Source organism: Uranotaenia lowii, chromosome 3 (genome assembly GCF_029784155.1).
Source record: "Uranotaenia lowii strain MFRU-FL chromosome 3, ASM2978415v1, whole genome shotgun sequence".
Taxonomy (NCBI): domain Eukaryota; kingdom Metazoa; phylum Arthropoda; class Insecta; order Diptera; family Culicidae; genus Uranotaenia; species Uranotaenia lowii.
The window spans coordinates 102,164,481-102,190,328 of NC_073693.1; the positions used below are offsets into that span (position 1 = coordinate 102,164,481).

Here is a 25,848-nt window from a genome sequence, read left to right on the forward strand (position 1 = left end):
TTTTTTCGAAGCCAAGGAGTTCTATATGACTGCCAATATGGTTTTCGAGAAGGATCCAGCACAACTACAGCCGTTTGCGAGCTTTTCATGGACGTCTACAAATCCTTGGACCAGAAGAACCACGTGGGACTTCTTTTTCTCGACTTAAAAAAAGCCAACAATATTTCGTGATCGACACCATCGATCACGAAATATTGTTGGAAAAACTAAGTGTCTATGGTATTAGAGGGATACCGTTATAAATTATTAAAAGCTTCCTGACCAATAGAATCCAGTACGTTGCAATAAACGGAGTTCGCAGCTGTAATCAATCGTTGAGAGTCGGAATACCACAAGGCAGTAACCTCGGTCCTCTACTTTTCCTTGTCTACATCAATGACCTACCTAACCTCAATCTAATCGGGAAGCCACGTCTATTTGCTGACGATACTTCTCTGTTTTACACAGTGGAAAACCGCCCACTCAATTGTCGAGAGCATGCGTGAGGACTTGAAGGTTTTACGACAATACTTTGATGAAAACCTATTATCACTGAATATAGCGAAGTCCAAATATATGATTATAACAACATCCAGTAGGACACAGCAGTTGCATGAAGATTTGACTATTGAATCAATACCAATTGATAAAGTGGAACACTACTCATATCTCGGACTGAATATCGATAGCAAACTGAAATGGATCAACCATATCGCCAAGCTGCACAAAGAAGTCAGTGCTACGTGCGGTTTATTATGGAAAATTAAAAAGTTTGTACCAAGAAAGCAGCTGTCTTGGATGTACCAAGCATTTGTACAGTCTAAACTGCAATATCAAGTCTTCATTTGGGGTGCGTCAGCAGATATACACCTAAAAAAACTACAATCTGCTCAAAATCGTTGCTTAAAAGCTATATTTAATAAGCCCAGAACGTACTCTTCACGACTCCTGTACTCAGAAGCTCCGCACTCGACGCTACCAATAAAAGCTCTACGGGAATTGCAGGCAATCCTGCTCATCCATTCACATCTACACGACCAGCAAGCTCATCATAATGTTGTATATGAACAAGCAAGCCGTGCATACACCCTCCGTAACCAAGCTAGCCTCTCAATTAGTAGACCAAGCTCTGAAATGTCACGGAAGGCATTTCCTTATTAGGGGAGAACTGTACAAGACGCACCAGCGAGGTAAAATGGCCCATGCCATTCTTTCTCAAAAATACACTAACCTCTGGCTCCGAATGGTGTTTTTCTACATTTTTATTGTAGCAAACGAGCTTTTTCATCATTTTTTAGATGAAGAGTTCACACAAACGACTTTAATTATTAGAAACAGAAGGATTAGTGGATTCTGCCTAAAACTTGTTATTTTCTCGGTTAACATATAAGGTTTTATGGTAAACAAGTCAGCGCTATCTCATCAAACAGCAGCTTTTCGTTATAACACTCGTATGCACTTTCGAATGACTATTATTATTTTATTATATTTCACTAACTTCCCACAAATTTTAACTTAAATTAATCATATCACAATTGGGGCAGAATGCCCGCAAAACCACGTGTTTTGGGCTCAAATTTGGAATGCTGTTAACTTTTGAGAAAAACAAAATGTCAAAACAAAATGTCTTTCTTTTTATTTGCTGACTCCCAAATTACGATAAGAATGCCTAATTATAACAAATTTCGTCCTTATTTGAGTTAAAAAGGTGCACCAATATTAATATTTGACTCGAAAAAAATATCTGCCGCCATGTTTGCCGCGATATCAGTCAAGAAATTGATTTCGTTGCCTACCTTAAGGCGTTTTACCTATAAGGATATAAAAAAGTGAATTTTGAAAAGCAAAATTTTCGTTAAATTAAGCAATAATAAATGATTTTTTGCCAAAGAATGGTTAGTTTGCAAAAATACGATGAACATGTAATAAAAAATTTGATGTTTCAATTACTATATTCCGTATAATCATTGTTCCTTTTCTCACCACCCTTTCGGAATGGTGCGTTCTGTCCACTAGATTTGGCGTTCTACCCCGCGGCTTGTTTTCTGGCTGTTTAAGATTTTCACAAAAATATAACCAAAATCGTGTTTTTAACATATAATTTCTTTTTGATAAGATGTAAATGTGATCCCTGAATCGTCGTGAACTTTCAATTTGGTTCATAGATGATGGGTAGCGCTGTAAATAGCGATTATGCTTAAGTGGTGCGTCTTGTACAGTTTTCCCCTACAGCAAACTACTTTATAACAACCTTCCTAGTGTTCTTAGAAATGAAACGAACACAAACAGATTCAAATCAATGCTGAAGCAGCACATCAGAACTGAAATGGAAAGTTACTTCTACCCATAATAGTTCATACGTTGAAATAAACCCGATGATCCGTAATCCTTGAGACATCGCCAATACGCTTCCTTCAAAGAGATTTATCTCGCTGGAAGCAATGTGGAAATATACTTCCCATCATTTTCTTGAACGAGACTGGGAAAGTTGCATTCAAACGATTTACACTCCCGTTTTAATTCTTTTCTTTTCCGCCAACTGCCACCACCCTCCGCCGCCCGCCGCCTACTCACCACCAACCACCGCCACCCACCGCCACCCACCACCACTCAACGCCACACACCGCCATCAATCGCCGCCACCAATAACTGCCTGGACCACCACCTAAATACCAATACCGAGTGCATAGTACTTTGAAATATACAAGGTAGGCTATTCCGCCCTCTTTAAACGTATTGGTAAGAGGCCCCTGAAAATAATTATGGAAAAAACTGGCAAATGTATGAAATTTTTCAGAAAATCATATTTATCTACAAATTGATAATCGTCAAAATTAAGAGAAAAATATGTACTGATGCATTTTAATGTAACAAACAATATTTGGCTCTTCGGCATAACTAAAAGTTATATGGAATGGGCTTTTTTGACGATCCAAAATTAAAATTTTCTTATATTTATGTCTTGTGTGATCTTTTTCTTGTGCAATTTGAATAAAAACTCGTTCAAATTGACTTGTCATCTCAAAAATATAAAGTCTTTTACATCATTCATCAAATCTTAAACATAAGTACAAAAAAAATATTAAATTGCTTGCTTTCAAAAATGAGGAACGATGATGAAAATTGGTTTTCAATGCATATTATTAATGGTCCGGATCAAAAAAATCAATTCAAGAAATAGTTTCCGATGAACCCAAAATCAGTCTTTAATCTTATGCGCTTTTCAAAAGAATCAAATAACAAACGTCGGAGCAATAAATAATTTTGATTGCCATTCTATATAAAACTGCCAAATTTTCATAACTACACACAACGAAAAAAATCTGTAAAATCACATCACATGTGATGTAAATAAAAAGAAGCATCATATATGACGGAATTTTCAGTGCTAGTTGGAAATTACACGCCAGTGAAATTTGGCAACGTGTAAAATAAAAATGATGTAAAATTTTGCAACGTGTAAAATAAAAATGATGTAAATTATAATCTCACTGAATATTGGAAGAGAAACTTTCCAATTGGAATTTATTTTGTTTTATTTTTTGTTAATATGATTCAACAATGGAATTTTCTCATCTCTTCATAAAAATTAAACTTTTTTGTAACTAATTTAATTTATTTTACTTAGCGACAAACATTTTTTAGCACACATTTTTTTTATTAGGATTCACTTCACCCTTTTACTTTCTTCCCCGGATCCTAAGTTGATTAACGTGGAGCCGCTTCCGGAACCGCATCCCTGCTTCACGAAGATCTCCGGGAATCTCACTCGCGGGAAAACTGCTTAAACTTTGGTGCACGACTTGACTTGACACTTTTACATTTGTCTATGATCCTGTTCTTGACAGTTCATAATTTTACATGACATTATCATGTTCAGTGTTTGCAATATTGATTAAACACAAATTCAATGTCGTCATCACATTCCATGACGTGTAATTTTAAGAAATTTCTTATTCAGTGTTGTTAAGAATTGTGTGCGACCAAAAACATTTGTAAAATTACATCACATATGATGTAACGAAAAAGAAGCAACACATATGATGGAATTTTCAGAGCGAGTTGAATATTACACGTCTATGAATTTCAACAGACGTGTAAAATTTGGAAGACATGTAAATATTTAAGACGTGTAATAATTAATTCGCACTGAAAATTCCGCCTTTTGCATGCTTCTTTTTATTTACATCATATGTGATGGAAATTTACATCAACTAATCGCATTCCGTGTCATGTAATATTCATGTCCTTCGAATTCAGTGCTATTATGGATTCATCTTTTTTCAATCTGTAAATTTACATCAACAAATCGCGTTCGACGTCATGTAATATTAAAGGTTTTTCAATTTCAGTGTTGTTAAGGATTCAGATTTTTTTTCTGTGTATTTTTGTTGGTATGCAAGCATGCTGTGTACATACACGGAGCTTTGAAGTGAGGTTAAGCGCAATGGCCTACCTGTTATTTTCCATGTACTATGTACCGAGTGTTCTAAATACGCAAAAGAAAATCAACTTAAAGTTCAGTGTTCCTTTCCCAAGTGTTCGTTGAAAAGAAAAATTACGAGATCGATGTATATTATTGCAAAACATGAATGAAAAAAAAACAGAAATAAAAAAATGATGAAGAGGTTTTGCGCCCACTGGAGAAGGACTTCGCATAGAAAGTACACTCCCGCGGGCTTTTCCCTGCTCATGGAAAAAGAAAAAAAAATCGTTTCTTCATATGTTATTGGCAAAAAATATATATTAAGCCCAACAGATTCGCAAGAACTCGTAAGATGACAGTGCTTAAGGCGAAAAAAATTCCAGGATTTTTTTTTAAATGTTGGTAAAAGTGATCGGGAAATAATCGATCTTCACTTGAAGTATTCATAAAGCAGATGGACATAAGCATTCGACACATGCTAACTCATCGCAATTACATTAACTCCATAGAGTTTGTTATATTTGCATATTTTTCATGTGAACAGATTCTAGGAAATGTTCTCTATCAAAGGGCATAAAGTTTCCATAAGAGGAAAGATTACGTTAAAACAAAAAAAATTTCAACAGAACATTAAAAGTTTCGGATGTTTATGTCCATCAGTGTTAGTAGCTATTTTGAAAATTTGAAGCACAATGCAATCTATTGCTCAAAATTTAACAAATGTGTTTTGATAAGTATGTTTACATGTTTTAAAAAGGGGTGATCCCATTCTTTTGGCCGGCAGTGTACTTTAAATTGATCCGGATGAAAAACCAATGGATCAAAGCAAGCTTTGTTCGTCGATACTCGCACGTGTGCTCCACCCTTTTTCGTTATTATGCTTTGAACTTTTCCTTCATTTTGCGTGCGCTAAGATATTTTCGGCATATAAAATCAAAAATTTAGCGACATTCATTCGATTAACGGTTGTGCAACTGATACAATGTGGGTGTGCTCTCAAAGCGAAAGGGAGAGAGATGAAGTTGTCGAGTTAATTACGTGATCATCGAATGTGTGCATGCTTTATGTGAGGTACTACACGCATACCTCCTTGTGAACATGTGCTGCGGTTCAGATGAACTCGGGGCTGAAATGCAGTTTCGCAAACGGCAAAATGTGAACGCGTCCCATTTCTGGAGAGGGATGAATTCGAATGCAGAAATTTGGTAAGATTGTTCCTTAACTAATTATTTTAATTACCAGGTTAAATAAACAGCGAACAAAGTCTCCTTATTTTCAAAACTATTAATCTACTAATAAAAAAAACCTTATCAGGCTGGAGGCACCATTCGATCCAATAGCAATTTTTTCTGGATCAAAGCAGTCGACGAATTCCCCGATAGCAGCGCGAGGCGCGAGACAACTCGATACCCCGGCGAGAAATTTCCGATTTCTCTCTCTCTCTCTCTCTCTTTCCTGTTGGTAATTTGTTCTTTTTTTGTTTTCTGATGTACTTGAAGCAGCCACAGATGAGGAACCTTAAAACTATCGCTCTATATTTTTCTGTTACACCTATACTAGCAGTGGCAGTTGGCATCTTTTTCCCTTTATCCTATGTATTTTTAGTAATCAAAGCAAACGTAGTTTTTTAATTTCTTCGGGGCCACAGTGGAGGTTTTGGATTCATTCGGGTTCATCTATGGCTAATGACAGGCTGGGGCGACAAGCGTCGCTTTGCATTGGTATGACATACTGCGTGCTTAGATTTTCAATACGAATTACCACTTTGCTAATGCTTGGGATCGTCTCCTTCCTTTTGGGAGGCATAAAGAGCTCATCAGATCATGATTCAGATTGAGAGAATGTCGAAACTACAACTAACAAATGTCCTTGCTATTTTACGGGATCCAAGAATTCATGAGAATTTTCTCACCTATTAGGGCATTATTATTTTTTGTGTTAAAAAACAAATTTGGATGGTTCTTCGGATCATTGCTTCCCATCGAGACAACAATTTTCCTATTTTCAACGTGTCACGCTACAAAACAACCTGGGATCAGTTTTGTCGTGCTTTCCAAAGCGCTCAGTATGTCAGGTCTGCGCGCTGCTGCTTGTCGCCTCAGCATATCAGCACCATATTAATCAAACAGCGTTGCCATTTAGTCTTTGCTGCTGTGCTCTAGCGGAGTTTCGGAGTCTACGCATGAATGATTATGATTAATAAATTGAATTTAACAGGCAAATGATGAGAATCTTTTCGTGTCGCAAGCACTGATTCCTTTATGTTTATTTCAGCTAGGGGAAAGGTTTCCTAAATGGGCCTATCGGGTTAAATGACCCTACGGCTGTTTGATGCAATGGCTGACTAGACAGCTTATCTGACCAATGCATTTTGAGGGTGATACCCTTAGAACATAAGACAAGAAAGAATTTGATGAATTTCCAAACTCAAAAAAATTAAAAAATCATATGAGGTTTTGATACATTTTGATGTAATATTTCGAGTTTTGAAAATTATACGTAAAGAAGTTTAAAACAAAAACTAGCACAGGATTTGTTTCTTACTCAAATGAACTTAAGAAATTCAACATATTTCAGCTTTTGTGGACGTTTAATAATGATTATATAGTGGAATAATAGAGTGTTTTTGTATGCCCCCATCATGTTTGTAAAATGCCTCCATCCTAAAATAACAGGTTAAATAGAATAAATAAATGATTTTTATCACTGAACCTTCAAATCTAAGCTCTGAATAACATCTTAAGAGAGAATTGAAGATTTAAAAACAGATTTGATAAAGTTTTTCTCATGGATGAACTGCCTCCATAGAATGGCAACCCTAAGTTTTGTTTTATTCCATAAAATTAACATATACATAGATTTTTATAAAACTTCAGCTCTGTCGTACGGAAATTATTACTTTCAAGCAGTTTCAATGAAATTATACGGAAATATTGCCCAAAAAACAGAAATTTTGTTCAAAACATAAATAGGCGCATTTAGCCCGCACGGTTTGAGGTTCGGCATTTTAGACAACACTTACAATAAAATCGTTTTCTTGGGAACAGAAGAAAATTTTAACATAAACATTACTACATTGTATAGAAAACAGATGCCTGCACACGTGTATATAGTTTTTGTACACATATTCGATGTGATATTTGATTGAATCAGTGTTCTGCTTAATAGGCGCATATAGCCCGCTCCTCCCCTAATTAGGACGTCGTGAGAGCAATTTTTTTTTCAGCACATTTTATTTAGGAATCATGAAAATACACCGCATCTTTACGTTATTATGATCATCATATGTCGTTTTAAAAAAAGTAATTGATTGATCCTTCTAGAAAGCAGCAGATCATATTTATATCATCTCTATAAATGATTTTACCACTGTTTCCCTCGAATTATTTCATTTTCATTTACTTTATTTTATTTGCATATTTAGTGCAAACTATTAAACTATTTTTTTTTTCAGGCTATATAAAGTCATCTTTAGCTAATATTCAAATTTTTTTATTATATTGATTAATTTTTAACTATAGAAACTGATTCCAAAATTTATGTATTGTAAACTGTAAACTGTATTCATATAATAAAAGGAACGTAAACGGAACATTAATTCTTTTGTTGAAACTTGAGAATTTCATTTTTTTATCGTTTTATAAATGCATATACTGTAATAATTTTTATACATTTTTTTTTCGAGAAAACAATGAATATTATAATTTATATCATATTCTAAATCCATTTTATATAATATTCTATTGGATTATATTATATTGTATTGTATTATGTTTAATTATATTATATTTAATTATATTATATTAAGTTATTAAATTCCCATTATTGTCAAGAAATCGGATGTTTTTTGTAATCGTTCTTGTTCCATACATACATACATACATACATTGATATGAACAATTAACAATTTAACCCTTGCAGCGGCAGCATCACCCAGCATTTCAAATGGATTCAACAATTTGAACATTTCTAAATAATCACTTGAATTATTTTCAGATTAAAAGATTATCAACTTGATTACATCATATATTTATTAAATTTAAAAAAAATGAATATTACCACTTTTAACCATTTTTGAACACTTATTATATTAGCATTTTTTATAATTTCTAATTCTATGTTACATTTATACTAAAAAAATTTTTTTTGTTGCTGGTTAGCCAACTTATAGCCTTTTACATAAAAACAACAAAAGGTCCCAATCAATCTTACTGAAATATATATTACCCTATATTATTTTTATTATTATTATTATTATTATTACTATTATACTTCATATAATTTCATATATTTCATATAACATATAATTTCATTATTGAACAAATAAATGTTTGGGCAGGGGCATCTGGGTATCCTCGTTTTGCAAAAAGAGCGGGTTACAATGTATGCTAGTACCGTTTCAAATATTGGAAATTCCTCAATTAATGTCAAGGGAATTTGACGTGATTGAAGAAAATAAAGTATTTGTTTACTTTTTGTAAAATAAGGACGCACTCTTTTTTCGGAAGCCTTGGCGGCGGGATTATAGCTTGCATGCTATCCTGGCTAGACAACAAGATGGCTATAGCTACTCGAGACTTGTACCCCTTATAACCTTGGATACCGTAAGTGCCTCTGCTTATGATTCCGCTCCCTTGAAAGTCTCATTGAGTAGCTATGATCGTCTTGCGTGGTATCCAAGATAGACTTGTGGGTTATTTTTTTTGCCACAACCGCGGCACTGCCGTAAACCCAAGGTGGATTCATACATACATACATACATACATAAAATCAAAAATTTAGCGAATTCGATTAGTTGCTCAGCAACTTTTGAACTAAACACATGCAAGTTCAACTAGGGCTTGGCTTGCTTAGAGAGTAGGCGCTGGAGCTAGTGCTTATTTGGTTTACATGTTGCAGTGTTAAGGGGTTAGGGCTGACTAGAAATGACACTGGCTATAACAAGAAAAAAATATATAAGTGAAAATTAAACAAATTTATTAAGTTTTTGTGAAATTGAAAAAAATGCCGTAATTCTACGTAAACCTTGTGGTTGTGTCTAATATACAACCTCTTAAACTTTTTTTTTTAACCAGGTTACAATTTCCGACAAGACTGACGGGTGTTTTACAACAGTTCGGAAATGGACAACTGGAGTTTCAACGCACTGCATCAGGCACAATCATCGATGCATGAATGACGATCGGTCGCTTTGGATTTCATTACCCGGAACCAGGGTTGACATCATTCATCGTCATTAGTCAAATGACTGTGACTGTTGAGCCTCTTGGTCCGTCAAACTCAATTGACTGTTCCTTATACGCCAGTCACTTCGTTCGCCAGTCACTCAACCCCCAGTCGTTTGAAGCTAAAAAAAATTCATAGTCAAGCATTCACCAATCGCATTCGAACGAGTCGTCGACCGAACTGAAGACGAAAAAGAAACGCATTGCATTTATTATTATTGTTGCTCCTGCCAGCAAGTCCGTTTTCGGTTTTTTATTGCTCTTGTTGCTCTCTGCCAGCAAGTCGTTCAATTAGTTGTATCTGCCACCAGCAGCCGATCGAAGTGTGAAGAGCTTTGTCTGTCACTCTGTCATAGGTGTTATAGAGTTCCATTCTCTGGCCAAAAAAATCTAAAACAACCCGGTCAATAAAAAGAGTAGTAGGACCACTAGAAAGATTAGTAGGAATTCTACTTGCCGCTAGAAGCCATCCCATTGTTTTCTAGTGGAAAATGGCCCAACCGATACAGTAGAAATGAATTTTCCCGTTTCAAAACTGTCATCTCGTTGACGTCTGTCATTGTTTGATAGTATTGGTGGAAGGCATGTGCTTATGTGTGAGTGCAATGGAAAGTGTGAGTATATGTGTGGGTGAGCTCCAAGCCGATGTGGCATTGAGGATGTGTTAAATTAGGAAAAAAATTCAAAAATTGTATGTTCTCTACACATTTTTTATTTTACAATAAATATTTACAATTTAATATTTGTACTTCACTTCACATTTCACACTAAAATTGAACTTTTTCTGACACTGAACTTTCTCAATTGGTCTTAACGAAATTGAACGTCGTCACCGGATCCTGTAGTTTTTCATTTTAGGTGCTGGCAAGTTATTTTCTGCCCGGTGCTGTCCCTGATGGCTGGAACGATTGCAGGAACGCACCGACGTGATGGTCAGAAAAATACCACGGAACCGGAAGGATTACTACCCCCGACAACAAATTGTTGACACAGACACGGCCACCCGACAAATTGATGATACAGGAATCGTCCCGTCTGCTAACGGGGGAAATCCAGAAACGACTAGACGATGGCTGCAATTAAAAATTAAATAAAATTAGTTTAAAACAAAAATTATTGCAAAATAACAAAACTTACCTGGTCGTCGGAGCTTTGACATAATTTTGCAGCACGCAGTTTTCGTATGCCTTATCCTCGTCCCTAGGAACCGGAGAAACCGATGTTACCTGGATTCCAACCGGCATTTCGTCGACCTCGATCCTCGCGAAACCTATAATAGAAAGAAAACAATATGAAGCAACTTTCTATACTTTTCAGAATTAAATATTTTACCTGTTCCAATCTCTAAATTAACAGCACTCGCAGGAGCTACGTGCAGCATAAACCCGTTCGGTCGCCATCTTGTTCAGAATAATTTGCTCTCGATGAGGCAGGGCAGCCAAGTATGCAGTTTCGAATGTAATGTTTCAATGTTAATCTTCATAAATGAATATTTCTCGCTATATTTTTTAAATCACAGTTTGCGTAGTTGTGTTAATCATCAACTACGACAAAAATTTATAATACAACTAATTCAACAGCAAACTTAAAAATGATTTAATAATAATTGTAATTTCAATCAAAATTATTCAATTTTAAGAATATAAAAATCATTTCTGCCATGAAATTTTCGAAAAAAATGATTTTTGTTAATATGTAAAGCGGTAAGATATTAGTGATGGATGATATTCATAAAAGATATTACATAAGTGCGCATTCGAAGTTTGTAAACTGTGCTTGTGTGATAATGATTCTTTTTGATGTTTGTACTTAGTATCAAAATCCAACTTTGACTTGAATCTTTTTATTTTTTAATTCATTTTCAGTACCTTTTTCAATTTATTAAATTTGAATTCAAAAGTTTTTCGACGAGGAACTAAACAATTTCATACAAGTTTCAAATTTGATTCAACTAAAAGTTAAAAAAATTAAAAAAAAAACTAATTTAAACCGACTCAATATTAAATTTTATACAACATTCAAATTTGCTATAATTCGTTTAAAAAATGTTACTGGAATCACTGCATCAAGCAGCCTTGATTTTTCTGAATCTGGCAATATGGCCGAAGTCAGCCATGTTTTCGCAATGAACAAGATGAACGCCAGTGTTGTACATAGGGGCGATTCATCTTGTTTTGTATAATACAGGCATGAACTATCAAATTTATGCTAATACTACACTCAGAGGAAATCTTATTATAAATTTCATAAGATACATCTTATGAACCACTTTTTTGCGTCCAAACTAATTTTTCATAAGAGTCTTATGAAATTCTTTCAATTTTCATACGATGTTCTTATGAAAAATAGAAGAAACGGCATTGTGAAAAAATGATGAACACATTCATTCATAGCATCAGTTTTTTTTTCATCATCTAACAGTACGAAGCAATCGCCAGTTCATAGTTATTATAGTTTTCCATCAATGTTAAATGTTATTGTTATCTCCGGAACGGTAAGTTCGATTTGATGTTTTTGGTGTGAACGTTGAATATATTAGTAAACTACACGGAAAATAAAAAAAAGGTAAAATTTACCTTTTTGCGAGGTGAATTTTTTCCACCCCTCTTCCGAGGTAAATTATACCTTTTTTTCATTCACCTAGCAAAAAGGTAAATTATACCTTTTTTCATTTCACCTAGCAAAACGGTATATTTTACCTTTTTCGCATTCACCTAGCAAAATAGTAAATAATACCGTTTTCCCATTTACTGATTTAAAAGGTAAATGCTGGTTGGTTTGATTGGTTTCTTCAATAAGAATTAAAAAAATACAAAATTCTATCAAAAATTATATTTATTGGAGATAAATAGGGACTGATAATTCGGCTTCGCATTCTTTAGAGCCGCCATGGCCGCTGAATACTCCTGCGTTGCGTACATTCATGACCTCCTCTGTTCGGCTAATCCGGTCAGGTTCGGCTTTTCCGGCTGGAGGATGACGTGGAATATACCTATAAGCTCTATGGGTCGATCTGAAACAAAAGCAATGTATTATGACGAGAACCAGCACAACAAAATGATATCTAAGAAAACACTTACCATTCTATTCCGATTTTCACATATTATGCACAAAGCAAAACTTGTTCCTGAATGACAAAACAGCTTAACCTCAATAAACGGGTTCGGCGAATAGTCACTTTTTTTCGAGAAGAATTGTACCGTTTTGTTTAGCTCAATTCAGGTCAACTTCACCTCGCTACGAGGTAAGTTTTACCTTATTTGGTTTTACCTTTTTTTCTAGGTGAATTATACTTTTTTATTCAGCTCAATTAAGGTGAACTTCACCTCGCTACGAGGTAAGATTTACCTTTTTTGGATTCACCTTTTTCCTCGGTGAATTGCACCTTTTTTCCAACCTCGATTCAGGTAAATTTTACCGTGCTGTGAGGTGAGTTTAACCTCGAAGAGGTAGAAGTTACCTTTTTGGCTTTCACGATCGTTTACCTTGGCTATCTCGGTAAATTTTACCTTTTTATTATTTTCCATGTAAAATACATTATTTGTTTACTTTTCAGCAAGTTGATCGGCAAAAAACGAAAGGTCGAAGATTAAGATGCGGCAAAAAAACTTTAATGGAGCCGTCTGTTGATGCGCTGCTGACGGTGACCATGAAGGATTTAATTTTAAACAAATTTGGCAAACAATAAAGTGAATCTTTTCAGCATGAAATATCGAGATTTTTTCTTATTAGAAAGTGGTTTACTGTTTCCATAAGAATCTCTTATAAAAAGCAACAACCTCTCATTGAAGTAGGCGTTCATCTTCAGAATTCATTCGCGTCATAAGACAATCTTATGAATTTCATTAATTTTTCTTATGGCGCCACTTCATAAGAGAATCTTATGGCATACATAATAGTATTTTTCTGAGTGTAGCTGATCCCATACGAACTCCGTTTCGCTTTCAACTTGGAATATGTAATGAACAGTTTGTATGAAGGTCAATTGCCAAGTATTTTCCAGATTCTTTGTTAAGTAATAATTGCAAAAAAATTGGACGATCACTTCGTCTGTCGTCTGCTACTAAATATGAAATCAGGAATCAAAAACCACGTGTATAAATTTCGACTCGATCATTGCATAACAACGCAATTATTGCCAAAAAGCTAAACCCCTTTCGGGGGCTCTTATTTGAACTTTGATATCTGAAATCGATTGCACTTCCCTCAAAACTCCCGTGTGCAAATTTTCAAAGCAATCCCTTGTATAATAACGTCAATATTGCTAAAAATAGTGAAATATTAATTTATATGGACGACCCCTGTCGTCGACCCCTGGCAAAATATTTGACATCTGAGATCGATTGTCCGTCCCTGTAAACTACCGTGTGGAAATTTTCATCCCAATCCGATGTATAATAATGTCAATATTGCAAAAATTTTGAAAGGTTTATATGGACGACCCCCTTTGCCGGCACCTTAATCTGAATTGAATACCTGAAATCCATTGCTTATCTCTCAAAACCCTCGTGTACCAATTTTCGTCTGAATCCGATGTACAATAACGACAAAATTGCATCAACAGTGTATAGCTTACACGGACGACCCCTTTGGCTGACCCCTTACACAAAATTTGACACTTGAAATCGATTGCTCGTCTTTCAACACACTCATGTGCAAATTTTCAACACAATCCGACGAAAAATAACGTCAATATCGTGAAAACAATATTTGTCTCGTATTGACGACCCCCTTCAGAAGGGGTCATCCAAAAATCTGAAAACATTTTTCATCCTTCCTGGTCCTAATGAGTATCCATGCCAAATTTCAGCTCTGTAGCTTTTAAGACGGCTGAGTCTATAGAGGACAAACAAACAAACAAACAAACATACAGAAATTGCTTTTTATATATATAGATGTGGGACGCGATGGTTTGGCGCCAAAAAATATTTCACGCTCATCCAATTCTACCTCAATTGGACAGTTGCTACGCTGTGAATAATGGGGAAATGTTGATTGTTGTCGTGCTTTATCCGTTATGCGAGTAGTGAGGCTCCGTCAATTGAGGAAGGTGCCGGTCGTTTGATGAAACAAAACTAGTCGGGTCAAGCGTGACGAGCGAAATTTACCAACCCTGCCCGGAACGTGCGTTCTCAGGATCCATACATTTAATGAAAAGTGTTTTGAAAAATATAAATAAATTCAAAGTGATGTTATCCGTGCATTCTTTTAAAAATAAAAAATTGAAATTTCAGATTCTGCAGGATTTTTTTCTCTGGTTTTTGCTAAAATTTTAGTAAAAATGCCGGCGGCTTATTTTTCTCTTATTTTCTAAAATTAGAGCCGAAAAAAATTGCTAAATTGATTGCTAAATTTCTAGCTGGTCAAATTTTAGCAAAATTTTGCTAAATTCCGGCATCGAAAGTTTTGTGTGTAGAGTTGTTCAACAATTTTTGGCAATTTAAAACCTTTCGCAATAATTTTAGTTCTGAAAGAAGAGCGCTACTAAGTTATTTAGCTATATGAAAAGGACTTCAAAGGTTTCATAGAAAACCGTCCGGACTTAACTGATTTAACATAACTGTTTTATCTCAGATTATACCATCTTTGCTCTCTCACCATGAGGATGAGAGCCAATAGGAAGACAAATACGATGCCTAACGATCACAAGCACAACTACATCCAGCAACTAGCTACCAATCAATGAAATGAAATGAAAAACTGTCTGTAACTGAGTTAGATTATAAGAATAAAATAAATGTTTTCTTCCTCTAGCTCATATCTATAAATTTGACCAATCAATCGAGTTAGCTGCACATTCCAATGTTTGTAAATCAATTCTCGCGTAGTTCCTAATTGTAACAGGTTCGATCGAAACTCTTTTCGGGACATTCAGCGATGCTAAATAAACGCCATGTCTAGAAAAGCCAGGGGCCAACACTTGGTTGAAATTTTGGACGAATTCCAGGTTGTTCGTCATCAGAAGATCGATTTATGAACTCCCTGCTTGATAATGATCATTAGAAGTATCATTAACACAGCCAAATCCAAAATACTCAAGAACGCTACAAAACTGGTTCGACACTGCATTATGTTCAGTAGGATCTATGTTAATATCACATAAATTTTTATTTCGTTGACATTAGGACATTAGGAGTTGACATTATCGCTTTAATCATTGCTCGAACAATCCACATCTTGACAGCTTCTTATTAAGTTGTTGGTTGTGTCTTTTGCGGTAAGCTTATTTTTCTTATTCATTTTGAGTAGCGGTATCTCGCTACAGTAGAATCTGCACCGATGACGATCTTCTGGAAAAAGAGTTCACTATGCTTTGTAGTAAGAACGTTTAACTTCAAACTTTTTTTTCACTCGGATAGTTTATTTTTTGTCTCGTACTCCAATTTCTACACACAAAACTTTCGGGGCTCCACAGCAAAATTTCACTGTTACTTTCCGTTAGCAAAAATATTTTTTTACCGTCGATTTAGCAAAAAGCTAAATTTACTCAATTTTAGTAGTTTTACAGTTTATCTTGCTTGATTTTTGTAAAACGAAGGTTGTTTAGCCGCTTTGTGTACAGACAGCAGCCGCCGCGTGTTGGGAGGAAAAAACAAACTGACACGATTGAGCCCGGTTCCGAAAGTTCGATTCTGGTGGTTTTAAAGGTGGCTAAGTCAACTACGATATACTACCCGAATAGCAAAGACCGTGGTATTTAATATAACCGAACAATGATTTTCAATATAACAATAAACTTCATCGTTATTTCTCAATATTTATCAACTGCTTTTAATTTTGAAATCACCATTATTTTTGAAGTCACCGTGAAGTTTATCGTTGATTTATAATCTTTCATAGTTGTCGAAAACACCAGAAGCACAATGTCACAATAATTTTCTTGTGATTTTTATCGTTACTATGTACTTTATGGTAAAATCAAAATCCAAACCAAAACGAACATTGGTAAACTTTTGCCTTTTCTACCTATTCTCAATTTATCGTGTAGAGATTTTGTTTTCGCAATGCGCGCCATTTCTGCAAAACAATTTTTCGGTGAATTCTTTATACAGTCGAGAGGACCCTTAAATATCTGGGATGGTGAGTATCATTCAAAGTGATTATGTTTTTTCGAAACATTATTTTGCACATATGTAAATTAAATTTATTTTTCTAGGTGCTCTTCCACGGTTCCGGCAATTATCCTGAGATTACCCCCCGATCGGCGGTAGCGGCAGTGGGAAACAAGCTGCCGTCGGAAAGGTGCTTCAATATTCGAGGAGGGCTGGACTGGAAGATTTGTCCCAACTAGCGGTTGATATCGGGGACTCCGACAAGACCAGGAGCATCTGCTGTAAGTATTATTTTTCAAGTTTTTCTCATTGGAGCAAGCAAAAATGCTGCATAATTACTTAGATCCGTGCGAATTTTGCGTTATTTCGCTCGAATTCCATTTTTCTAACAGTTTCAATTTCCCCGTTTTATCCTATTCGTTTCCTATTTTCTTAGGTCTGGCGGATTTGGTATATGACGAGCGGTTTCCGATCCACCGTGTCGTCAATGAATATGGTCATCACGCACCAATGAGGTACACCACATTGATCACGCACCACTCGCAGCAGGTCGGTAGGAGCTGCTCTCGAGAAACCATCAGCTTCATCGAGGGCGCCGTCATGAGCGAGCTTAAGCCTCGGGAATTGGCAAATCTGAAAATCCGGGCTACAGCAGGTAGCCCGGATTCCAATAGTGGTTTTCTAAAATTGTGAAAAACAGTGTAAAAGTGAAAATTTGTGGAAAGAAAAACTTATGTGACAATAATAGTGTTTTAAAACATTAATAAAATGTGTTCTTTTGAATAGTTTCCTTCCTTTTTTGTTCAAGTGACTCGCAATAAAAATTAATCAGTTTGTTAAAGTTGTTCCTTGTTTTAGGGAATATTATTCTTCAATCATCGTACTTTGTGATAAACGCATGACAAGTTTATTAAAAGCACGACTAAAGATGAATAAAATTCCTTAAAACAAGAAGTAACTTTAACAAACTGATTAATTTTGATTAAATTTATTTGACTAATGAAATTAATATCATGCAAATATCGTGATTTTCATCTTTGTAGATACGATGAAAATACCATCAAAAACAGTAAATTTCAAGTTTCCCATTAGAAAAACTGGAAGCTGTAATAACCATGAACTAAATAGTTTTGTGTTTTCTAATGTATGGAAAAAAGTTGATTTTTTCATGGTTAAGTTGCTTAACAACCCCCTTTTTTCATGGTAATTTTTGCCAAAACAATGAATTTTATTGTCAAAAACGTTGAAGTTCACAGTGCATTCAAGGTTTCACAACCATGATATATTTAGTGTCGACCATATAATACATGGTAGAGTGAAAATGAAATTCATGGTTTTTTCACCTTACTTTTCTATTCGGGTAGCCTAATCGACGCCGGAAGCGTACAGGTACACAGAAAAAAAATCTGAATCCTTAACGACACTGAAATTGAAAACCTTTATTATTACATGACATGGAACGCGATTTATTGATGTAAATTTACAAAATAAAAACTGTTGAATCCTTAACAGCACTGAATTCTAATGACACAAATATTACTTGACACGGAACGCGATTATTTGATGCAAATTTACATCACATATGATGTAAATAAAAAGAAGCATCACATACGACGGAATTTTCAGTGCGAATTAAATATTACACGTCTTAATATTTTACATGTCTTTCAAATTTTACACGTCTGTTGAGATTGCAGACGTGTAATATTCAAATCGCACTGAAAATTCCATCATATGTGATGCTTCTTTTTCGTTACATCATATGTGAGGTAATTTTACATTTTTTTTTTGGTTACACGAAATTCTCAACAACACTGAATTGGAAATTTCTCAAAATTACACGACATGAAATATTACAATACACTGAACGTGATAATGTCATGTAAAATTATAAACTGTGAAGAACAAGACCAGACAAATGTGACAAAAACTGTTAAGTCGTGCGCCAAAGTATTTTCCCCGCGCGCGAGTAAGTTAATCGGTGTTGATGGTTCCCGGAGATATCCGAAAAGCAGGGATGCGGTTCTGGAAGCGGATCCACGGTGTTCAACATTGGCTCCGGTACTTCGCGGAAAAAATAAAAGAAATAAAATATAATGCATGTGTGTTAAAAAAAATTTTGCCGCTTAATAAAATGAATCATATTAATTATAGATGAGTTTTATTTTCATTAAGAGACGTGAAAATTCCAGTGTTGAATCATATTAACAATAAATAAAACAAAACAAATTCCAATTGGAAAGTTTTTCTTCCAACATTCAGTGATTTTATAATTTACATCATTTTTATTTTACACGTTGCTAAATTTTACATCATTTTTTATTTTACACGTTCCAAATATACTGGCGTGTAATTTCCAACTAGCACTGAATATTCCGTCATATATGATGCTTCTTTTTATTTACATCATATGTGATGTAATTTTACAGATTTTTTTGGTAGTGTGTAGGGTCAATTATAAATTATACAGATTTTCTAACTTTTTAATTTCAAAACTGTTTATTATTGTTCTACCAGGTTACAACTTCAAAAAGAAATTCTCAACAGTCTGGAAATGGAAAGGGCCGAGATTGAAAATTCAACGAGCTCCATCCGACACACAACTTAGTGCATTCGTTGGTAAGAATGGCATTGCATTTCGCTCGCCGGAAAGTGCGTCCCCAGGATCGGAACTTCTGTTCTACAAAGTGTTAAAATTTTTTGGAAAAATGTGGACAATAAATTAAATGTGAATGAAATTTGAGTATTGTATTTAATAATCAAACATTCCCCCTAAATCTCCAGAGAAAATCCCATAAATTTTGAAATTTCAGGTCCGGCGATCTTTTTCTCCGGTTTTTGCTAGAAAAGGGAGCAAAAATTGCGGCGGCTAAATTTTTCTCTCGTTTGCTAAAATTATAGTTCGAAAAAATTGCTAAATTGATTGCTAAGATTTTAGCTGGTCAAATTTGAGTAAAATTTTGCTAATTTTCGGCCTCGAAAGTTTTGTGTGTACGGATGTCAAAGGTCACTATGAAACTTTTGCTACTATAGTTAAAGTTCCGCCGGAGTAGGATGTCAGGGTAAAAAAATCTCAAACTCGAAACTCAAAATTTCGTGTGTAAGGACAGAGAACTGGTCATTTCCCTACAAATCAATCGACGCATGAACATGGGACTAACATTGGCCCTAATTCTGCGCCGCGCGTGACGTGATGATAGTCCAGTCACCCAAGTCACTCTATTCCAGTAGTCGGTTTAGGTGGGGATTGTCACTTCGAATGAACTTTCCCAGCCAACAATTTGGTAGGTTTATCAAAAGATATACGTACATCTACGTTGACAATAATCATCGTATATGGCGTTAGAAAAAAGCATATACGTACCAAAAGTGGAGGCGATATACGTACATGTTTTCGTTATTTTCTGATTTACGACTTTGATAACATAATACATGATGTTATTTACGATGTCCGAAATACTTTGGTACTTTATGTCGCATTGGCGGCATGTTGTACGTTACATTAAAGGATTCGATTCATACATATCTACGATGATGGGACGATTGACAGTTCCAACCACACTTTATGCGATGTGTGTTTTACCCTTTTACGACTTGAAGCGATCTGATGATAAATTGGCGATTTAAGTCACTCTTAAGGCGAAGTGTGTTGAACTCTTGTACGACTTGAAGCAATTTGACGATGAATTGGCGATTTAAGTCACCCTTTATGCGAGGTGTGCCGAACTGTTGTACGACTTGAATCAATCTGACGATGAATTGGCGATTTAAGTCACCTTTTATGCGAGGTGTGCCGAACTGTTGTACGACTTGAAGCAATCTGACGATAGATTGGCGATTTATGTAACCCTTTACCTGAGATGTTTTGCAGTCTTATACGATGTTAAGAGATTTAAACATCGATTGACAACTTAAGTCACATGTTATAAGATGTGTGTTGTACGCTTGTATGATATGATGCAATCTGACATTTGATGGACTGTTTAAGCGATACTTTATGCGAGTTGGGATGTATTCTTGTACGATTTGTACCATTAAACGATTTTGCAGACCTCTTTATGTAGCATGTTATGTGTATTATTGTGATTGAAATACGACTTAAGGAAAAAAATAAAATTAGTTGATGATTTGTTGACTGGTTTTTATTATAACAATCATTGAAATACACTACACAAATCAGTAATAAAGTAAAACACTTTCACTTGAATTATTTCCAACCGTAACTTGTCCGGCTCGCTACTTTTATAATTGCCCCTCTCCCCGGATCTGTAACGTCTCCCTCTTTCGGCTGTATGGCAAAAATGACCGGGCCACAATTCTGTGCGCAAACACTCGTTAATACAAGACGCACTCTAGAAGTATGTTTTCCGATGGAGTGAGTAAGTGTACACTTTTACGAATCTGTTCGATCGCATTACATATATTTATGTTGTTAGTAATGTGATTGATTTTACGATTATAATCATACTTGTTATAAATTTTTGTGGCTATAACGGAAAGACATGCCGTTGATTTGGCTCTTAATGTGACATTCTGTATAATATGTAAAGTGATACGATAGACGATGTTTACGTGAAATGTTTTACGAATCCATGTGAATTCATTTACGATTTCGACGCAAAAGTAATTTATGTACGAATAAAATGCTTCTTAAGAAATCTTATGCGATTATAATTAGATTTCATTTCACATCGGTCGTGCTAAATACGACTTCATACAACATATCGTAACTAAATCGTATTTAATTTATTTGTTACCTCTTCTACGATGAATATACGATATGGTCGAATGTTAAGTGTACTCATTTACGATTCCGATTTGATTTTCGCCCATATACGAGTTTGACGATGATTTCTTTTACGATTTCATGTTGGCTGGGTTGTGAGTTCTTACCCTATTTTCGTAGTCACCGTGGGTGAGAATCGTCGCATTCGGGTGACGATTTTAGGTGACAACTGTCGGTACGTTTTCAGGTGACGACGAGATAGAAATGAAATGAAAAATTACGAAAATTACAGTAAAGTGGTGTTGTTAGTTGTTAGAAATCAATCAAAAAAATATACCCAGCATGTTTTAAAGCTTTCAATTATCCATCAATTTGTAAACGACGAAAATTTCTTTTTATAAACGGATTGGAGTTGAGCAATTGTTAAGGGATTTCTGCTAAATTTGGCTGAATGAAATTCCCAACTGTTTGTTACCGATAAGTTTTTTTTTTGTAACATCATTATTTGGATCATACCTTTATGATTTTTAAGGTGACAATTGTCGGTACCTTTTAGGTGGTGACGACTAGGAAAAGAAATGAAAAATAAAAGATACTGCTGCAGCCTTGTTGACTTCGATAATAGTGCTCGGCATTCCATAATCCCTATGATCTATTGGCGACTGGGCTGTGGGATTATGATTTCCGGCATGTAACCTCGGGCCCTCGGGGAAAGCACTTAGATCGGCAGCACTAACTGAAAACAAAAAAAAACACATGAATCGCTTATATCTTGTTAAATAACACAAATCGGAAGCTATTTTGGCCAAGCAGTACAAAAGAAAAATCACCTTACTCACTTGAATTCGTCTGCTGGACACCGGTTGGTAGCAGCAGCAGCTATCGATTGTTATTTTTTTCCTTCTAGTTGGAGTTTCCGGTTTCAGCTTTCTCCACTAAGGACGCACAAAAATGCCCGTTTTTTCTCTTAAGTTGCTTGCTGTCACCTTATGACTCGTTGGTGGCCTTTTACGAACCGGAATTCTCACTACCAGCTTTAAAAATCAGTTTGGAAAATTCGAAGCGCGAACGAAAACAAATCAATTAAGAACAAATTCTACCATTTTGATAGATGTGTTCATTCAGTCACTCACCTCTGTCACTTTACCCACATCGACTCCGGGAATAAGGTGACAAAACTCACGGTGACTCCGAGATGAGGTGACAATCGTCACGTCACACGCGGCGCAGAATAAGGGCCATTCACTAATGCTCTGATTCTCAATCTCGTTAATCAGTTTCCACTTCCCACTTTCCATGGCCACGTGGATCTGGGGGTTACAAAAGAAATCTGGCCCTTTTATTAAAATCCTTTCAGCCTTTCTACGTTTTTTTTCAACGCGTTGTTAAGTATTATGTCTAATTTATCCAATGTTGTAACCTCTATGAATATCCTTTCTATTATATCTTCCAATAACGGCTTTTGAAGATCAATATGGAATCATTCTTGCCGGTTGCGCTATATTTCTAATTCCGTTTTTACCGAAAAATTTCGCGATGGAGGGATGAATCATCCTTCGGGGTGAAAATCCTAAGAAAAAAATTCGCGCCTGTAGTAAATTGTTTATGTTTACTAAGCCACGAAACGCGGGTGCAAATCTCATCAGATGCGTTTTGTATATTCATATTTTGTATCGGTTAGAAGTTCTCACTAACGCGCGTTAAACATTGAAGAAAGAAACACACGCCAACAAGCGGGAATCCTAAACAGTGCTAACGTTAGCGTCGTAAATTTTTATCACTTCTCCTTACCCACTGGTGTTCCGTTTTTGACTTTGCCCAGGCTCATATCACGAATGCCGGCCACCGTTTCCTTGTTCAAGTGTTTGGCCGGAATCCGGGTGAACCGGGTTTGTGCTAGCTCGCCGGCCCGGACGCTGCCCAGAATGCGGCCGACATCATCGCTGGTCCTCTTCTCGGTGACATCGTCGGTCATTTTGCATCAATCACTTTGTGCGCGCCCCTGGTCATGCGGTATCCGACTAGGCAGGTCCACACTACTTATGAATGGATTCACGTTTTGCGAATGCGTGTGATCTAAAGTGAACCACTAAACTCAAACTGAATGTGTTGCTATAACAAAGAATTTCGAACTCATTCGTTGGAAAAGAAATCGAGCGGGTGAGAGATAAAGGCTTCTCTATATCTCTCTGCATCTCTAGCCGGCCAATGGTTGATTCAGAAAAACAAAATATGATGTCATCGTTGGCCCTGCTACCAGATTCCGATTCGTGCCGTTCTGGTTTGTTATTTGGAAATGGGACAGTTAATTTTTTTTTCAGAATTTCTAAATAATAATAATTCAAAGGATAAGTCAAATGAACGATTAATTCGAGTTTTAAATTGAGAATCTCATGATCTTTTTTTAGATTTTTGATTTAAATTGATTTACTGTATGTTGGGAGACTGCCGCAGCAAGTCCTGCTCGATAACGGGCGTGTTTTTTTTTCGACGTCGTGATTTTTTTTCATGTGAAAATCCAATTAATTTTATCTGTTTTGGAACTTCTTTTTCTAAAAATATGATAGGATATGGGTGATGATTGTGATAAACTAAATATCTGCAACAAGGTTGTTTATTTCTGATAACACTACCATGCGTGTGTTGCTATTCATCTCATCGATTGCTTCGAGGAGACGAATCTCAACACTCCTCCTCAACACACGCTGTTCGCCGCTCAGTAATGCACCGCACCGGACCACATTCATCGCCTTCAGCTCAACGACCCTCTCCAGGTTTCGCTCGACGACCATCGTTCGGCCCACTCGATGACAACCTTCCTTCGAATCGCTTGAAGACAAACTTCCGTCTGACCCGACCCCCTTCTGCCACCGAAGCCACCCAGTGGATCCAGCCCAACGACCATCACTTTGTTTTCCGGTCCGACGGCACCTGCTTGACGTTCTTCAGTTGTTCCCGGTTTGCAACTTGACCACCACCACTCCTCCTCAACACACGCAGTTCACCGCTCAGCAAAGCCCTGTGCCGGACCACGACCATAGCCTTCAGCTCAACGACCCTCTTCTGGTTTCGCTCGACGACAACCTTCCTGCGGATCACTCGAAGACAAACTTCCGTCTGGCCCGACACCCTTCTTGCTACCGATACTCCTACCGACGCTCCTCCTGAGGCCTAACGCCTCCCAGTGGCTCCAGCCCAACGACCTCCTCCACTTAGCGTTCCAATCCGACGCCCTTCCATTGCACCTGCTTGACGACCTTCCGTAGTTCCCGGCTCGTAAGTCCACCAGAGATTCCTGGTCTGACGACCACCACCTGGCCTACAACTTGACCACCTTCCACGGCACCGACCCGCCAACCTTCCATGGCTCCCGGCACTACGAACCGCCAGTGATTCCAGTCTGCTCTCAATGGCTCCGGACCAACGACCCTTCAAAGCACCTGCCGACGACCTCCCTTTGGACGTTCCTTTGGATTCCCGGCGCTGGCTCGTCCTCCCATTGGCTTCTTGGCTGGTTCTACTTCCACTGATGATTCCACTCCTCCTTTCCACAAGTGCTGGGCACATAACCTGTTGTTGGAAGCACTTTGGGCAGTGGAAAAAAGAGATCTTGTTCTGTTTGATGGTAGAACTTGGAATACTTTATCACAATACATTGTGTCCTATATACCTACTAATATTAAAACCATCTCTATGGTTACATTTCCTACACTCAGAAGAAATCTTATTATATATTTCATAAGATACATCTTATGAACCACTTTTTTGCGTCCAAACTAATTTTTCATAAGAGTATTATGAAATTCTTTCAATATTCATACGAAGTTCTTATGAAAAATAGAAGAAGCGGCATTGTGAAAAGATAATGAACACATTCATTCCATCAGTCATTTTCTCGTCGTTGTACCAAGCACTAACCAGTTGTGGAGCCATCAGTTTTTTTCAAAGTTGAAAGTGATTTTGTTATTCTACATGGTAAGTTTATTTTTTTGTGAACGTTCAAATTATTTGTTAACGTAAACACATTTTTTTATGTTTACTTTTCAGCATGTTGACCGGCGAAAAGGATAAGTTCAATGGACCGGGTGCGGCAGAATGCCTGTTGGAACCGTGCCTTGATGTGCTGCTTATGGTGATCATGATGATATTGTAAACAAACAATAAATTACCCAGAAAATAAACTGATTGTTTTTAACATCAATTATCTTGATATTTTTTCTTCAAACGTAAAATTTTCTGTTTTCATAAGACCCTCTTATGAAAAGTAACAACCTCTCATTGAAGCAGGTGTTCATCTGAAGAATTCATTCGCTTCATAAGACAATCTTATAAGATAAAATAAAAAAAAAATTAAAAAAAAAAAATTTAAGTAAATTTAAGCCAGTAAAATTTTGCAGCGTGTAAAATAAAAAATGATGTAAAATTTAGCAACGTGTAAAA

General features: G+C 36.2%; 1 protein-coding gene across 1 annotated transcript in view; it reads right to left on the reverse strand.

Annotated features, from left to right (window-relative positions):
* LOC129751245 (uncharacterized) overlaps positions 1-23,528 on the reverse strand; it is a 31,672-nt gene extending 8,144 nt beyond the window's left edge. The window contains exon 1 of the mRNA XM_055746632.1: positions 23,200-23,528. Within this exon, the coding sequence (XP_055602607.1) occupies positions 23,200-23,383 (184 nt within the window). The 5' untranslated portion in view covers positions 23,384-23,528. The remainder of the gene's footprint in view (positions 1-23,199) is intronic.
* Positions 23,529-25,848: the final 2,320 nt, after the last annotated feature.